The 20,023-nt window shown below is 36.6% G+C and overlaps 1 protein-coding gene across 1 annotated transcript in view; it reads right to left on the bottom strand.

The window, feature by feature from the left end:
* Positions 1-20,023, bottom strand: part of LOC121314830 (dysbindin-like) — a 97,118-nt gene that overhangs the window by 2,254 nt on the left and 74,841 nt on the right. The window contains exons 8-9 of the mRNA XM_041248536.1: positions 2,710-2,865; positions 1,647-1,790 (exon numbers count right to left, since the gene is read on the bottom strand). Of these exons, the coding sequence (XP_041104470.1) occupies positions 1,647-1,790; positions 2,710-2,865 (300 nt within the window). The remainder of the gene's footprint in view (positions 1-1,646; positions 1,791-2,709; positions 2,866-20,023) is intronic.

The raw sequence follows: 20,023 nt of genomic DNA, 5'->3' as shown, positions 1-20,023 counted from the left end.
CACAATAATAATTTTCTCCTTAACTGCAACATGCAATCTAAAAACACACTGCAGCCGTTTCTTTAATGAAATGGTTCAGTATGTTACCTTGATTTGCTGTACACCCATAGCAACATGAACACGTCTCCAAAGCCAGACAGGTGCTTTCTTAAGCAAAGCTCAATTTCAATATTGCACTTCAGCATTGTTTGTATGCCATTCTTACTATTTCAGGGGGTCATATAACACAACATAAAGAAAACAAAACAAAAAAAAAGACTGCCAATGAACAAATTCAGTACTCGCTGGCTAGCGATAGATCGGGTGTATACTAGTTTAGAAATATGATTGGAATATGGTATCCTAATAATAAAATAATGTATTGTCTATAAAAGATTTATAATTCTTAAATCCACAAGTGAGCACACCACAACAAAAGTGTGTCTGGTGTATTTTATTTCTGCCATGTATGTTTAAACACACAATATTCCCTCAAGGGTTAACACCTCTCAAATGGCTTTTTACAATGCTGTTAAACACAAAAATAAATGTAGAAGAATGACCAGTCAAGCAGATAGCAACTTTAATTACATGTGTGTAACAGAATAGTCAAGCCATTTTCAATACTTCCTGAGCAAATAATTAAGAAAGAACACTAGCATTTAAAACAACCAAAAAAGTCATGCTGCTCCCTCACAAATACATCTTTCTAAAATCAGAAACTGAACTGAAGGGTTTTATTAATTTAAAGCTGCTGACTGTGTTTTAATGTGGTGTACCGGTTTAAAGCTGAACCCTTTTCACTGCTAATTACATATTGCTCTGCTGTTTTGTTTTTTTTCCTTTCTAAGTAATGAAACATACATATAATATTTCTGACTCCATTGTGAAGAAAAAATACATTTCATGGAAATGTTTCTTAAGGCTTGACAGGGTAATAACCAAGGACTTCTGTTTCACAGACACCTCATGCAACACCACAACGTTATTTCCACACAACTCAGGTAAAGCATTATTACAGGTAATAGGACCACTTTTGAGCCACTGATGCATGTCCCAGGCCAAGTAACTATTTCAGGTCAGGAGGAGGTCATAATAACTGTAAAGCCCTCCACACACCAGACGCGATGCCATTTTAAATTGGGCAACAAGATATTTTCCCAGAGACATGACCATACACCAAAAGCGACACAGAGGCGATGCGACAGGTTCTTCCGTCATTTTGGAGACTGCTTCACCCTGCTGGACCACACGTATTGAACTATTCATTTTGTTGCATCGCGTCTGTTGTCTAGAGACCTTTATGGCAGGACACCCGAAAAGGAAAACTACACGATCAGCAGCAAAACGATAAGGGACTTATGACAGTATTATTTTGCTATTAAAAAGAAAATATTTTTTGAAATCTTGATAATTACATGTTAAAAATGTAATTAGATCACACTCCAGACCTTATAGCCGAAAAAGGAAACACTAACAAACACATGTTTCCATACTAAGCGATTACTCTGACCACTGAAAAAGCATAAGGTGGTAACTACAGGTACTTGGTGGTCAGATCTCTTGATTTGCAGTGAAACAGTTAAAAGATTTCAGGCTGCAACATACTGCCAGTAGTCCAGTGCCCAAGTGCTCTACTGCCATCTAGTAGCGAAATGGGGTCATACCCAGCATTGGTGAGGCCACACTATTGTCTTCTCCCCCTGAGTTTAGAAAGACATCTAGTGCCTCCTGGTCAGACATGTCCATGAGGTCCATCTGCTCCAGCATGTCTACATTCACCTCCATAGACGACATACTGCCTATCGGCTCTGTTAGAGAAAGAAAGAAATGACAGAATGATTTCGTTTTTAATCTAGACACATGATTCACTCAATCTTACTTGGGGGCAGGTGCAGACCTAGATGGTTCTGTAGTGTTATACAATGAAAGACTTGAACTAGGAAGAAAATGTAATAGAAATGAAAAGTTCAACTGCGCAACAGTGGAAATGGTACTGGCTGATAAACTTTTTCACATATTTTTTTTTTTAATCCTAGTTGTTACCGTCTCCTCCTGTCTATGGCAAGTGAGACCCAAAGAGCTGAAGTTACTGTTCCCCAGCATCATGTACACAGTTCTTGTGGCTGAGCTGGTTTTTGCACTCGGATCTCGCACGTAGGCCTACTGCTTATGAACACATATCCACAAATTTACCAACAGCTTGTGAACAGACCTGGTTATTACAAAGGGAAGCCCTGCAGCAATGTCTCTGTTTCTCAAAAACAAAAAGCATATCTTCAGTAGGCTCCACCACGGTTCTGCTCTAGACTGGCATTTACAGCGCTGGCCAAGGCGATCATAAAAATTGGTCGACAGATGGGTTTTGACCGGTGTAGTTACTACTTTAGCACATGCACTGACAATGTATTTAAAGAAGCTAGGAGAAAATGATACAGCAGAAGCTTGTTTCACAAAGCTTGAGTACCACTAAACTTGCACTATAGTACCTCAGCTATGGTAATATCCTGTGGTCCAAAATCAGTGCTAATTTGTGAAATCATGTACTATTACTTGCTGCTATTTCAATCTATCCAAATTTAGTCTAGTCAGGCTGAGCGGAGTGGTGATCTGGATCAAATCATATGGTGTGCCCATTCCTAATCTTTTGGGTAATACCAGAATTGAGAGTGTTTTAAAACGTTTCTCCAACAGGCACAGCCAGTCTCTGTGTTTTAGACTAGAACTCACCTCGTCTCTCTGCTATCTGTAGGTACCCAGTGGATAAGTACTGCTCCATATCTTGCTGAAAAGCCTCTTCAAAAAACTTCTGCCGTTCTTTCAGCTTCGCCTGTTGAGTATGTTCCATTTCAAACACCTTCTGAGCATGCTCTGCATCCAGCTCAGCTGTCACACACAAGAGGAGGGAGGAATTTAAAGGGCTTGCTCATAGTAAAGGTGGTTAAGAAACAAAATACGTGAAGATCAATTCCCCCCAGAATTAAATATTAATGTTTGTTTCATTGTATTTTTAATCCGAAATATTCTAATCAGTGATTGATTAATATGGTGATTGATTTCACACACAGTGTTGTGGTGCAGCACTCAAAAGGGGTCCTTTCCTCCTTTCATTTGTATCCTCTTGCATTGGAAGTTACATAGCAAACAACAAACAAACAAACTGAAACAGGACCTTTTTCATTTCATTTTCTACTGCTGCACCCTGAGAATACTGTAATGTTCTCTGCTTTACTGAATCAGGCACAAATTAGATGAGAATTCAAGTTTTAAAAGTTTTAGCACGTGACAAACATTTATATTGAACTTGCAGGACAGAACCCGTTTCGGGTAATTCTTTTAAATTAGTTTTACTAGGATCACAAGCTTTCAAAATGAGAAGCCCAAAAACATGTTTCAATGGCATTACGTTTTTACAAAAAAATGTAATAAAAATAAATGGTTTTGAATATTTCAATACCTGTTTCGGTCTGCAATTTGTGTTAGTGGTAATTTGATGACTCCTACCCTGTTTATCAGGTGTCAATGGTTAATAATAGCCTTTACTGGCAGCCCCATTTCCTTGGTTACAATTGTTTTTGATAATTCAAAAGATGTTGGTTAAAAATGGACAAATCTGTACAGGAAACAACTTACAAACAAATAATGCAATACAGCATAGGTTATTATATTAAAAAATTCTCACTGCCTACAATAAGACCAAACCAAAAAACTTATATATTATAATACCAAGACAGTGTTTGTGTTACCACAGAAATCCCTCTTGCAGCTTGTTATTGTCTGCATTTCTCTCAGTCTAAATGTTTGTGCTTGCTACCTCTCTAACATCCCTGGGGGAGATTGCAGTCGCTAAAGATTTTATTACAACCTTAAAACAACGGGTGATTGATGACTATTTTGTAGTTCATCTAAAAAATGGTGTTGTGGCACTGACATATTTACATCGTGGAGTCTCACTAATGTGTAGTAAATAGATCTGGCAAAATGGCACAGCTGTGTACAAATTCTTCACTTTCCAATTCGACATGCTCTGTAAAAATGTAAAAACAACAAAAAATGTCTGCGAACATTTTTTAAAAACTGTACCAATACCGCACTAATGCAAATAAAGAAACGTTAATATTGTATTCCTTAGTGATCACCTTGCTATAGCAATGTAAAGCATCCCAACTCTCTCCACACACCCAATATTGTATTTATTAAATAGATTTACCTTCCAAAAATTCAGCTGATACACAGGTAAATTGAGGCAGACTAAGGTTAGGTTGAGGAGAAGGAGGTGCCATGAAATCCTGAAGATCATGAATCCAGTTGCTTATTCACGGGTCAAAAACACGTTTTGCAAGTGATTCAACTGTCCTTTTTTTATTTGTTTTTTAATATATATAATATATAGTTTTAATAAATATATATATATATATATATATATATATATATATATATATATATATATATATATATATATTATATATATATATAAACAGTGAATTCTGCATCTCTAAACAAATGCCCAACATCATGGTTGAATATTTCCTATTTCCATAATGCTCTGTATTTATTGAAGAGCATGTACGGACTTCCAGTTTTTTGTTTCCATAAGGACATTTATCTCCCAGGCAAATCCATAACTCGCACAACACCCTTTTAAATCTGGATTTCATAGCCTGCTAGCTATTATCTGTCTTCCAAGGGACAGCTGCTGCACACATTCACAGCTACCAACCAAGCTTTCCCAAGGTGAAGAGTATTTCTGAGATCTGATAGAGGCTGGATTGGCCACTTGAGAACAATCACAACAGCCAGCAGTCCATGCTGATCCAGATGCAAGCCAAAACACAGCACACATTTATAAATAGGGTTCATCTTTTGCTCAGTGTTGCTAGTGTGTAACCAAGCAACAAATGGCACTGCATAATGAATTTTATTGATACCTTTTTTTTTTTAAAAAGCCCCTGTAAAATGGACCCTGATGAAAACATGTACTTTGTATACCCCTTTTGCTAACAGGAAATGCTGTAATTCCTATTGTTGTAGCTTAGTGCATTACAGTGACAAAGCTACTGTTCACAGAGCCTTGCTCTGTTCACAGGTGAGTTTAAATTACAGTCAATTATGACCGTCATATTCTTGATACATGTTGTTTCTATTTCATGTTGCTCCTTTACATGCAAGTGTGTGTGTGTGTGTGTGTGTGTGTGTGTGTGTGTGTTTGCATTAGAGTTGTGCACAAAGAATAAAAGATGATGTAGACTGAGCACACAGATAAGACTCCGTTCTAAACAAATATGGTAGATAAATTCTACATATTTGACTGCTTCTTGTTTTTATACTTCTGTTTGAAAAGGGAGATGCACATTTATTTTTCAAAAGAAAAAGAAAATGCAGTCAGGAAAATGTTGAGCAAAATATGTAAAGCTGACACTCTTTTCACTTTGGTGTGCCTAGATCTGGTCTAATCTTTGTATTGCTCTCCTCACATGCACAGCCTGACAGCCTTGAAAATCAGGCTAGGCCCGGATTGACACACACGGCCACAGTCACCCACTGTGTTCAATTTCACCTGTCTGCACTTATTCTAGGTAACATTCATACTGGAGTTCCGTGTTAACAGTGAAGAAGAGCAATATGCATTATATTAAATGCACAGTAACATATCTATTTGAACAATGAATAAGCAGCAATGTTATTTATTTAGTTAGTTATAGTTATTTGACTGACCAAATGAAAAAGGTGTTGGAACAGAAATTGTAATGAGAGATTCCTGCCAAGGCCGTAGCCACCTATGAGACACGGGCCTCGGTCATACTAATAATTCTTTACTTAGGATCTTTTAGACATTGCTCTGTCTTAAAATAAAATGCACGTCATCAGTCTCGTGTGCATACATAAAAAATCCCGCTGATGTCTATCTCTGTGCCCTTCATACCACCATAGCCGTGAGTTAAATGTGTTTGAATGGCTTAGAAACAACCAAGGACTATTAATGACTTTTTTACAAGGTGAGACAAAGCAATAATGTTGATTTAAAAAGTACGTAATCAGCCTGATAATAATGAATAATTCCCCTGGTAGCCCACAGTTTATGCAAATTTTAACAATTCTAACAATAGTTTAGAGGACTCAGGTTGTGAACATTACCAGGTCAATTTAGGTACAGGTTTGGAGGCTTGCTCCCGATAGACACTGCAACTTACTATAAATAAGTGCCTCTGTAATTTTTCATGGCTGGCTTACGGCCCTGCCTGCCTTTAGACTAAAACATGTAATAGACATCTGCTTTTAATAGGCAAATACTGTATCAGGTAAAAGACAATAGCTGAGCTTGAAACCTTTAAACTTAAAAACTAAATTACAGTAACATACTGTAGACCTACTTATACAGTGCAAACCACATCCTTCACTGCCTATTTCAATTCTGTTTTCAAAGAAGGAAACTCTACACACCTCACTGACTTCTTTATGAAGCCTTGTTGGCTGTGCTCCCTCCTTCTGCGAATGCGTTCTAAGATTTTTATATTAATGCACCGGTAGTGTTTTTTTTTTTTTTTGTAAATGTCTTTCTGCATAGTAAGATTGTGCAGAGACTCCATTGTTTGGTATGATTGTATCCATGGAGATAGGATGGTGTGTTACAACTGGATTTTTTGACCCTAAAATTGGTCCAATAAAAATGTATAAAAAAATAAATAACTCTCAGTCTTCATAATCACCGACTTCATATTCACCTCAGTGTTAGTAAGTGGCTTAGTAGTGTCCCTATTCGCCAAATTCACTTTCGGAGTAAGAAAATTCAATAGGATAACGTACTAGCACGCACGCACGCACGCACGCACGCACGCACGCACGCACGCACGCACGCACGCACCGTGGTTGCAAGCCACTGCGTGCGTGCGTGCGTGCGTGCGTGCGTGCGTGTAAAGGACCGCTCTGATAAACAGATTAAACGGACCGATTAATCAACTAAAGAGTTGATGGCAGATTCTTTTTTTTTAGTTTTTTTTATAACAAACATCAAAATCAACCAATAGAAGATCTACATTTTCTCCACGGCAGTCCAATCATAAGTGAACGGAGGCAGGACATAAGCAGTCGAAGGTATTTTCTGCCAAGTAAGGTATTGAGTAAGTTTAACCATTGGGAATGTCAAAGATCTGCCCTGGTTTTGCAGCTGTCTAATCATTAGTGAGTAGAGGTGGTACATAAATACGTTAGGGTAAGTGGTGTAAAATAGCTGGATTCTGCATTATGCTGCTTATTATAGAGCATTATTGAGATTTATATTGAGACGTCAAAATAATATGTTCAAATTACTTTTTATAAATAAAAAATAAAGTCATCAGACAATGCAGGCATCATAGTCGATTTTGGTTACGGATACATTTTCTCAGGAAGGGAATGAAAGGGATATACTCGCCACTTACAAAATATAAATTATTAAAAGGTATCCATGGCTTATCGACAGAGTCAATTAAAGAAATAATACTGCTGGAACTGTCTTTTGTTCAGTACAGAAAAGAAGATATAGAACAGCAGGCTACAGCAATCTGGGATATCTACCGAAGTCAGCACAAAAAAAAAAGCGTTCCCAAAGTCACTTGTAAGCCACTGTTACACTCAAAACTTTTGGACAAACCCGGACTGATGTTCAAATGGTTAAGCAGAAGTGTAGGAATACAATACATCACAACAAACAGCAATAACTGGATTTCAGAGGGCTTTCAGAGGCACCAAGACAACCAGAAACATGCAGCAGTATTTTCACATCCCTAAAAATATCATTGCTCTAAAAGACAATCTCATCATACATTCAATCTGGGATCAGAAACATTTACACTTCGATAATTCTTGGAACTGACTCCAAGAAATGTAATCCTAGTCATTATTCTTTGTTTAGCCGATACATTTGGGTTAATTATCTGTTGCTCTCTCATATCCCGGATTCTCTTGTCCAGACTATTCCAAGCCATAGGGGGGCGCTGTAGCTAAACACTGATCGATCAACCCAGGACCTTCTCCAAGGCACTTGATAAATAAGTGCAAGACTAGACACTTGTACAAACAAACCTATTAGTTTTACACACAAAAAGTACCCAGTGTACCCAGACTGCACTGAGTGTCAAAAAGTACCCAGTCTGCACTGAATGTCAACTGATAGACAGATGTATTTTAAATTGTTATACTGATGGTCAATTATGTGAAATAAAATAAAATAATGCAACCTTTACATTTGTTCCTGACTGGGTATTGTGTTTTACTTCATTATTTTTTTTTAAAAAAAACTTCAAATAAAAGGTTGAAATACAGACCATTATGTGTGGGAGGATGTGATATTCTCATTAGTAATAAAAGCAAGTTGACTCCACCCAGCGAACACCACACTTTAATATTGTAGGTTAGGGCAAGCTCATCATTTTTACTAGAGATGTGTTTTGCTACAGGTGTCCAATTTCTGAAAAATAATGCACCAATTCTACTTTACATCAGATATATTCAGATTTTCCAAGAAAGCTCTTATGCTTTAGGTGCAGTGTGGGTTTGCAAACCACTGAAGTGAAAACACAAAAAAACTGTCGCTTTAAAAGGAAATGCAAAAAATAAACAAAAAAAAAGCCTGGCAACGTGAACGACTGTTGAACTTTGGTATTTTACAGCTGTGTGGTTTTAAAAGAGGGAACAGTACAGCATATGATGCTAAACTGTTCTTGGCAAAATGTCTTTGAAATTGAAAACTTGAAACACCTGTGTGTTTTTGCTCGTTTCCAATGGCAAATCACATATACAGTATATAGCAGGGGTGGCCAAATTCCTGACTCTATGAGCCGCATACCAAAATTTCCATATGGTTGAGAGCAGCAAGACACATACTATGAAATGTTTGCGAGCAAGACAATTTAAATACTTTGTTGTGCAGTACATTAGTTGTTAGGTTATCTCTTGATAGCAGCAAAATACACAAGAGCAAGGGATAGAACATTGCCTACACAGTTTGTGTAATTTGTATTGTACCGTAGACCTACAGTGTATTAAAACTTTAAATGTAACACTATAGTCTTTTTTTCCCCCATTACTTCTGTTTATACTGTATTCTACATATATATCTATATTCAGTTATTATGAAGCAAAATACAATAACTGACCTTATTTCACCAAAAACACCACATAAAAAGACATTTTTGTAAGGATTCTTTTTGACAAGCTGAACGCTGTTTTTTTTTTATTTTATTTTTTTAAAAGACACTTTTTGTATGACTGCTGCGTGTATTACATGCATACATAGCTTTGTGGATGACAAATGCACTGTATTTATTTTGAAAGGGATTACAGTACCTGCTCATGACGAGACGTAAAATATGTAAATATAATATTAATTTTAGATGTGCAATGTAGCATGTAAACATGCATTCTCTAGTCTACTGCCAACACTCCAATTTTATAAAAAGATTTATTCATCTGAATGCTTGCCTTACAAAACTCGTTTGAGTTGTTAAAGCAGCTTCTTTACTGAATGCCAAAAGGACAACCTGCCTTAAGTGTGATCCAGGAGGATATTCAGATGACATTTTTTTTATGATTTGTTTCATAGTGAAGTTTGAGGTTGCTCGCCTTGTACAGGCTACAGTGTGTAAGCAATTTGTTGCAGATGGGACACTTTCTCCCAGTCTGGTTTAAGGTCTCATAAGTTGGTTTATTACTTGTAGTCCTGGACGGTTTGCTCAGTCTTCACGAATTGAATGAGCAAATTATGATCAAAACACGCATTCGCCAGCGAGCAGTGCTGAAAGTCAACATGTGATGAAATATCGTTGTAGTGAACATACAGGCTGAAAGAAACAGGCGAGAGAACGAGAGAAGAAAGAATAATTACCACAAATGAATACAGAGAACAGAGATAATAAACTTGCTGTGTTCATTTTTACTTTCTCTCGTAGATTGATTACTATTCTTTCTTCAGTTCATTCAAGCTTCAAAGTGTGTGTCACCCAGCATTTCACCAGTCTGTGATATTATGAAATCCAATATGAAATACTGTACTACTATTATGGCTTCCAGTAGACGTTTGCGATACAATTTTGTAGTTTCTTTGTATATGATAAATAAAATATCTAAATCATGTTTATATGTATTTTATTTGCATTATGTCTCAATCCTAAAATCCTAATTGTATATGTACTTTCAGAATATTACAACTCTTTGGAAGACTTCACCAACCTCTACCAAGGACCAATATAAATGTGCATGCAAAACAAACCGTATATGTGGTTTAGTTAACACCTAGTTCAGACAGTTGCAGTAAACAAGCTACATAAATTAAGCATAATAAGCATCAATTTACATTCTGACACGGAGATCATAAAACCAGATGGCATTAAACCACAGGTCTATTTCCTGATCAGATCAGTTTGTTCTAAAAGAAATTGCTGTATTGTTATGCATAGGATTCTTGATACTAATAGTCAAGACTATACAAGCAAGAAAGATTTTTGCCCATCAACTCAAATATGACCTGCTCAAAACCTGGAGACATTGAGGAAGTTTGTGTAAATGTGAATTTACATTCACTGGAGCATGTGTTCAGCTGTGATAATATTGGTAGAAAAACTGGTTCTAATGTAAATATTAAAGATGATATTTTTTCCTATTTGTACTGTTTTTATTTAAGCCAGAGTGCACAGCAAACACTGTAATTGCATCAAGGAACTTAAAGGGAAGATCAAATCTGAATGTTGCTTACATCTTCAAATATTAAATAAACAACCAACACCTGGGCATTCTAATTGAGCTTGCTAATACAGTTATAACATGCTTGACTCCTGTTCTGGCAGAAGTGTATTCAATAGGTCCAGCTTCCTTTAATCCTGAGCCTTCCCCCATGAGCACACACAGCTGGCTATGCAGCCTCCCCTCCCCCAAATATCCTACCAAATGCTGGGAAACTACAAGCACACATCAGAGTCATATTTGCACCATTTGTAACATGCATCTCAGCTACTTAAATCACAATACCAACTTAAAAGAATATTTATGTCGATAGAGTAGCTAAGCTTATAAAATCATGACTAGGGTAAGCCGAGGTCAAGGAAAAATATATTTCAATCTTACAGTAGGTGTGCATATAAAACAAACAAAAACATGTTTAGACAAAACTCTACAGTAAAGTAATTCCATCTCTGATGGTGAACCACATGTGTAGTTATCATCAAAAGCAGCAAGTGTCAGATTATTTTATTACAAATGAGATACAGATTTCTACAAAGTGCAACTTGACATCTGCTGAAGCCTGAGGTGGTGGCATTTTCATTGCATTAAAGCAAATAGTACTTTATTCAAGAAGTCTACTTCTTTGATATTTGCCATTCCAAAAGCAATAATTGAAGTCCACACATGTAGTCTTTGCTATTTACAGATGTCAGAGTGAATATTTCAGTAAATCATGTAACTTAAGCCTAGATTTGTTTTAAAACTGATAAAAATAATACACAATAATTAATTTCACTTTTCTGTTAACACATAATGCAAGCTCACATGTTCCATATCTGCACAGTTTAAATAAAGTGCTACAGGTTTTTACTGGAAATCTACAAGCAGAAAATATGCTATGAAAATTCAGCTTCAAGGCTAAATAAACTGCTATACTGTATTTTGTAGAGAATTAAATATATTGTCCTCTATAATCTTGCTTCTGTTCATGTTTTCAAAATGCTCCCTTTTCTAAAATAAATGTATGAATAGCACCAAGACTATGACCAGACACACAAACAGCATCTTCCTTTTTTTAAATTAAATAGTTTTCACACTTAACTAAAATTAGAGTGGCAGTCAATTGTAAACATGCTACAATGTTAACCACCAGTATTGAACACTATTCTGCCCACACAAGAGTGCGTAAATACCAAAAGATAAACTGAATCACTTACTTGTATGCATATCTATTAATTCTGCTTAACAAGCTCTGTGGTGGTTGTCTCTGTCTTGCCCTGGAACTAACAGTTTACACCAAGCCTCTAGTCTGACCTACAGTATGCACCTCCCTGTTTAGCAGATGCAGGAAGAGCACATTTATCTACACTGCAGGAAGCATGGTGCTTTTTTTTTCTTCTTATCATACTGTACAGTCCTGTATGTGTTACATGCTGCTGAAGCACACATTTAAAACTAAATTTCCTGATTTGGAGTATTTTAACACTTTCATGCATGAAATATTGAAAATAGCTGAAACAAACAGACACATAATAAATAAATATTTTTATTTACACACTTTTTTTCACACTTTTTCTTTTTTTTTTTTCCATATGGGGAAAGTTGCATCCTCATATGAACCTATCATGCATTTGCGTCTTCCATATGCAAACAGACAGGGAATACAGTACATAATCACAAATGCACAGATTGCTACAATATCTATATTTGATGTATTCTGACAATCCATTTAAATATACTTGAACTAATTATTTAGAAATTTTGAAACAACTGAATAGTTTCTAGCAGTTTAACTAAAAACAAAAAAACCCACAAATTATTAATGGAATAAAATGTTGCAAATAAGGGTTATTTCAAAACTAAACGTGTGTATCTTTATTTAAACGCCGCTGAGCATGTAGGGGAAAAAAGCCATTTGTAAAAAGCTATTTTAACACAAAAACCGTTTTCCAAAACATGAAGTCTCAAAAAGAGGCGAACGACTTATACGCCAGTGCGACCTATAAAACGATTTTTACGGTATTTAAATGTTGCGGTGCGACAACGCAAAAATATGACATCAACTACACTTCATTAGTCTTGCCACCAGGTGGAACAAGGGAGCAGAAAAGCCACTAGACAAAACAGCAGGAAGCACTGAGGTCAACTGTGTATTGTGTCAGAGTGGTGCTAAACTGCACATGGTGTGGAGTTTAATGTTTTTGATATTGTAAACAGTTTAAATGGCACACAGAATCATATTATTCTGCCTTTTATTGCAACTGTGGTGCCATTCAGTAGAGTGAAAATTTGTAAAAATACAAAAAATTATAAAATCTCTGTGCACCCTTTATCACTAAACTGTTATCATTACTTAGAATTTCTATCCAAATGAAACTGATACATTGTAATATTTTATTATTACATTTATATTCCATTGCAGCTAAATATACATGTGTTTTGCATCATAAACGGTTAACATTTACAAAATTGGCTACAAACAAAAAAAAGGCAATTTCGATTCCTTTTGTTGCTGGATTCATACAAAGTAACAATTTTATGCTTTTGCTTTAACAAAATGTCAGGGGGTTGGGTGCGGGGAAAGGGTGGCAACCACGGCCAAACTAAACCATTCTTGCTTGGCCAGGGTGTCCTTGGCTCACCGCGCACCAGCGACCCCTGTAGTCTGGCCGGGCACCTGCGGGCTTGCCTGTAAGCTGCGTTGTCCTCCAACAATACAATGACCAATGTGGGTCTGCAGTGTGAAAAGAAGCAGTCGGCTGACGGCACACGCTTCAGAAGGACAGCGTGTGTTTGTCTTCGCCGCTCCCGAGTCAGCGTGGGGTGGTAGCGGTGAGCTGAGCCTAAAAATAATTGGCTATTCTAAATTGGGAGAAAATTATATAAAAAAAAAAAAAAAAAATTGCAGACTACTAAATAATAAAGAAAAAAGAAACAAAATGATTATTTAAGGCTCAGTGTTTCCTTCAACAGGAGATGTACAGTCAGGCTGTGGGACAATACCACTTAGAAATGAAGAAAAGATAGCAGTTCCTCAATATATAGCAGAATAATATGGCAAGTAGTAAAATCAGCTACAAGAACAACACTGATTAAGATCATACTTATGTGTTTAGTGTTCTAAGTCCTAGTTTGGAATATAGGTTTTTTTCACACAGCAGGCAGACAGAAATAACTATGTATCACCAACATCCTCATGCATGATTAAAATAATTATATCCACTTTGCCTTTTGCATCTCAACATGTGAAAAAAACAGAAACACGGGGTGCTGATCTTTCTTTTATTTTATTCTTTTTAAATATTTTTTGGAAGCAGTAGAATTCTACTCAAGTTGCACAGAAGCTTAATTTACCACCATAAGCATAACCATGTGTTTATTTTAAACCCAGTGTGCACACATACAGATGGTCCTCATTAATTTGCCCTATGAGCTCTTGTTCTGAAATGGTATTGATTATGAGTATAGGGGTTAGATAACTACAAAATATTGAACATGTTGTACATATTAAAAAAGCAATTTGATACTGGTATGAACACTTAGTGTTCTTCTTCTTGTTTAGAATCACTTCATGTATTATGCTCTGTTGCCATTATCAAAGACTCGTAACTTTTTAAAACTCCCCTGTGGGCTCAAACTTGTACAGCTGGTACACCAGAGTGTAACCATTAACCTGTCCCCCAGAAATATTCTGCCCCCCACAGATGTAAGAAATATATAATATAGACTGACAGACAGATGGACACAAATAGTGCATAAGGGACCTGTTTTGCATAAGGACTCTAAAGATGGCCCAACACAACTGAAGCCATTGGTGTATATATCACGGAATTATCCTCAAGTATTCATGGTATCTAGTTAGGTCTTATCACAATCATGGCCAGTCAGTTCATGCTATCCAGAACTTGATCTAATGGTTTCTCTTTTAGTATAAATCATACAACTGTTCTGTAACAGGACATTGTCTGTAACCTTCAGTAAAGTAGTTATTAGCAAAACACTACTGCATTGTGTGCTACATACCCTTAAACAGAGGCCATTTGACTCAGTTTTAAGACTCCAGAGCCTGTAGTAATAACCACAATTTCAAATTAAGAAAAACTGGAGCTCTAAACAACACTGCTTAATAGACCCTGAAAAATCTAATAAGCTGCCCTGTTTTGGTAATGAGCACCTTCTGATTCAAAATATTTTAAACTGATACATGGAGGTTTCTTACTTTGTCCTGCTGGCATCTGGGGATGCTTTTAGTTTCGGTTACAGCTCTCTATATAAAATGCAACTCAGAAATGTAAAAGAGTGCTGATATGTTCAGATCACAGCAGAGAAGAGCCCTCTGTACAAAAAGCTAAAGCCCAGAATTTTAATTTCCTCTCCAATGTACATAAAGCAATATTAACCCACCAAAGGTTCACTGGAAAATGTCTTGCCTGCAGGCACAGCTGTGTTCACAATGTCAGATTTGATTTAGAACGGGCAAGATGAACTGAAATGCTTTGCACTTGCTGCTTGCCAGTGCTTAGCATCCTTACCATGCTTTATATCTACATCAATTCCAAATATTTGTGTCAATTTTAAATATGCAACAAACATGCAAGTCCCTGCTGAGAAACAGTACAAATGTAACTTTTATATTATTATTAATCTGCATTAAAAGGATTTTACAAATAAAAAACACAAAACTGTTAAATCTAAAACACAACACTCCGGTGCAGTGAGAACATATAGATTTGGTCAGGAAATCATAAATCTGTAGCACCCAGTGAGTTTATGACTGTGTGCTATCAGTTTGACCAGATAGAGACAATGTGTTCTTAAAGAGACCACACTTATTTTTTGCAGCTTCTCCTAGTTTCTCCTCTTTAAAATATTTTAATGAGCAAGACATCTCACAAGTAGAATGCTACCCTGAAATGTTCTACTTTTTCTAGGAAAGCAGTAAAACTGGCGTGGCGGTTTATTGCCAGATAACTTTACTCAGACTACTTGTTCAATGAATATATTGGTATCCCTGAATAGATAACTGTCTCCTTTTTAAAAATATTCTGAACATTTTAATGAGCAATCCATCTCACAAGCCCTGTGGTACCCTAAACATGATGAATTACCTAACAATGCTGAATGACTTGGAGGAGCTTTTGTTATCTATTTTACCCAAAAATCGATTTTCCTATGTGGTGGCTTTGGCCAGAAACCTTTTATTTGGTTAAAATGAAGAGAAAATGCGATAAACAGTTATTTCCGCATTGGTATGCGTGGACATTCATGGCACCACAGCTCTTGTTGGCCAGACAGCACAATACAATCTTGCATATTTTTAAAAAGGAGACAAATATTTAGTGAACAAGTAGTCTGAGTGAAGTTTTCCGGTAACAAATTCCCCATCCCCAATTTTACTGCTGACCAAGAAAATGGAGGACATTGTGGGGTACTATTATACCGGTACTTGAGATGAATTTCTCATTAAAATTGTATGCATATTTTCAAAAGAGGAGACAGTTATCTATTTAGAGATACTAAGGTACTTGGTAAGTAAGGAGTCCGAGTGATGAAAAATGGGAAATACAGTCTCCAGCCCTAGCCTTCCTGAAAATCATTCCTAATTTCATCATTTGTGTCAGTACTGTATATGATTTGCTTTGTAGGGTTATTAAATATTTTCTGACATTGTACTTCAGGCAGGCAATGCTTTTCATTTAAATTGAAAGCACCATGACATTAATTTAGTTTGGGCCTGCAGCAAGAATTTGTTCTTGTGCTCAAACCAAAATGTACGAACTACAATAATTGTATTTAATTTATTGCAGCTATATAAAATGCCAACATAAACAGATGATCAAAGTGAACATCTTCCCAACCTAATTCAGCGGAGACACTTCAACTTTGGATGGTAAGCATACAATTAGGGCTTCATGCACTAAACGGTGTTAAATTACCTGAAATACTTCGTGGTAAGAGAAACCCACACTGCGCTCAAAAAGGAAGGCGTGTCCGCTCTATTCACTAATATAATAACATGCACGAATAAGGCGAGCTAAATGATTCATTTGCCAGTCATCATAGCATGAGAAATGCTGCACGCGTTACAGATCATTTATTTTAGTATATGGGCACTCCAAATGACAGGTAGCCTATCTCTCGCTTTGTCAGAATTACAGCAACCAAGGAGGCAGCAGCCGGCACCAGCTGCATCTTCAGTGGGTCTCCGTAGGATGAGGGGAGGCGGCCTGGTGTTACGCAGATTTCTGTATCCCCATAGAATTCTGTATCCCCTTAGATTTGACACTTGCATAGATCAAGATCGCTATATGTGAACGCTTGATGTTTCTGAACAGTATTTACATGTAATTAAATTAAAATGTGTTTTAAAAGAAAAATACAGTTTTATAAGGTTACTTCTAATCAAGGCTTTTGTGTATTGAGCAACGCAGGTGGGTGAGCGTACTGCAGAAAATAAGTGGTGTTAAATGTGCTTTTTTATTTTGCCACAGAATTAGTTTGGTCTTGTTTTCAATATTTGTTGCAAACTGCAGCAGAACTCAACGGCAGTGCTTGAGAACACAGCAGGACTCAGGCAGAGGAATATCACGCATCCGTGTCCATCTTTGAACAATCATGCAGGGATACAGAATTCTGCCTAACACTGAGAATGTCTTGCTTTGAGACGGTCAAAGCGGAGAAACAGAAAATAATTAAGTGAAAACAAATATGTGTTTGTTCACCTTTATTTTGAAGGTATGCTGGTACCGAAACGTTGGCTAAGTATAAATGTGTTTCTTTTAAAGGGATTGCAAGTGTGCGGTTTCTTTCTTTTTTTCTTTTAAGAAACTTTAACCTACTAGCTGCTTATCCAGCAATTTGTGCAGTACTCACTGTTGTCTTTTCCATGACAAAAATGCTAATGTTTTCAGGGCCGAAATAATTCAGTGTAATTCATGTGTTAAAAGAGTACAACTGTCTGTTGGCTGTTTCAGCAGTGCAACGTCATAATGTAAAAATGTTATACAGCACTGTCTATTCCTGCAATGCATCTTGCATTGAGAAATACATGTTTGGAATCAGAATAAATGATCATGTCATACAGTTCATGTGCAGTCATCTTTTGGTAAGTTGCGTTTTCAGAATCGCATCATTATGTACAGTATTACAACACCGTATGTTAAAATACTGCACTCTTAATCCACAAAACCAATGAAATACATTCTGTGTAGCCTATATTTGACAATTTATTTGTAGTGTTCTGTGGAACATGGTCAATAATTTATCCTGGCCTGGAAAAAATTAAATACAGTACCTTAAAGCAGATATACATGTTTATCATGTTTCTCACAAAGCACTACGTGTGGTCTGCTCTATTTATAATGTGATTCAGACACACACCCGTCTGGTTTCAATAAGCGGTAAACTTAACACACGCTAAGACATTTAGGAAAGTTAGCAACTGTAAGTCCCTCTCACTGTATTAGGGGAGAGAATTTGAATACATTTCCGTGGATTACCATTACTAATTGCATGTAAATGACTTGCATGAGGTATCTTTTTCCAAGCGATTCATTTCACGTGCAAAGTCATTTGTCGCTGGTTAGTGAATATAGCAGGTGTACAAAGCACATAGTAATGGGCTTACTGCATGGTAAACTGGTTACTGCTGTTTGGTGCATGAGGCACTTAGTATTAGAAACAAGGAAATGTAAAAATAACTCACTAGAAACTCTCCATTTCTAGACCAGACAGGCAAATTAAGCCAACACTACCTAACAGCATTCAATATGAAATGATACAAGTTCAACAAAAAACTAACCACAGGTATAACTATAGAAAGAAAATGTTTAGCTCTGGATTCCTGCCCCAGCACATCAGACCAGCCTCAACTCCGAATCTGTATGTTATATATGATATCCCATGAGAAGGTTGTTTATTCAGTTAAACTCAGGTTAACTAAAATTTCACCTTCACTGCACTCACTTTGGAGAGTCATTTCTATTTGTGTATCCGACACCTGGCTCCCAGCCTAAAACCTTTAAGATTCCTTAAAATAACTCAGAGTCAGTAGAGGGGTTCTGAAAAACACAGTGTTATACATCCCCATGTGCTGCTACAACCGTTTAAATTACATACCTGTCACTGTTCTTATTATTGTTAACATCCTGCACAAAAATACTAAAAAACAAAACACGTGCTCTGGCTTTTCTGTTCCATACCACATCCTGGATCGTTATTGCTGTGTTATCTGTTTTGAAAATGTGGAAAATAACCCTTACACTGTCGCCAGTGCACTAGAGCAGCTACTTTGAAAAGGACTTTGAAACGGTTTAAAGTGTAAAAAGATGTCAGGATGTTAACAATGAAAAGAAAGATGACAGATTCATTTAAACAGTTGTAGATACACATGGGGATGTACAGTATAACGCTATATTTTTCAGAACTCTGCTACTTACTCTTTAAATCCATTTTCACTGTACAGCAACTGTGTTTAAATTAAACTCATGTAATCACTGAAGGCAGTTGTCTTGAAAGATCATTATTTCAATACATATTTTATTTTTATTCATTTATGATTTGTGCACGTGGTAAAGCATGCACAAATACACATTTGTATGAATGTGAAACAGCTGGAGGTGGTGCTCATTTCAATATATGTACGTATTTGAATGAATGATCTATTCAGACATGTTTGCTAATTTGACTGGTGAATGATAGACCATTTACTTGCACAGCAAGCACTACAATAAACTCTGTGGCAGCATACAGCTGAGCTGAGCAGCTACAAGCCAATAAGTGCTATTGTCCACATTTCAGGACAGGCTACTTTACAATTTTAAACTGGCACCTACCTGATATTTTAATTTTCTATAGCTTACTCGAATTTTGTTAACAGCAAAGGGTAAGTTTAAGCGTAATGTATCAAATCACATAAATACAGCTTGTGTTCAGATTTTTGCAAAGAAAACTGTATTTACTACTTAAAGACAAAATACTTTCACATATAACATTGTCTGTGTCAGTCCGGGAGTCTCAAATCATCCCACCTAATTTGACACTGTTTATAGACTCAGGCATGCATTATGTAGAAAGCTGTGATTCCATTTAGGTTCCTTTTATGTCTTCTCAATAGCAATTCCCGTGGCAAAGCTCAAACAGCATCCTGTTGCGGCCATAACTACTAATCAATAATATCTGGGTCTATTTCTTCCACTATCACACACAGATGGTGCTGGTAAGAGCTCATCAACACAAATTGATTCATACAATCTACACCCTTTTCAGGTGAAAAACAGAAAGGCGGGGGAAAGGGGGGGGGGGTGTAGACAAGGTGGCTGCTGTTTAATTCGGTGGTTAATTCACCAAA

The sequence above is a fragment of the Polyodon spathula genome, chromosome 4, assembly GCF_017654505.1.
Source record: "Polyodon spathula isolate WHYD16114869_AA chromosome 4, ASM1765450v1, whole genome shotgun sequence".
Taxonomy (NCBI): Eukaryota; Metazoa; Chordata; class Actinopteri; order Acipenseriformes; family Polyodontidae; genus Polyodon; species Polyodon spathula.
This window is presented reverse-complemented; position numbering and strand designations above follow the sequence as displayed.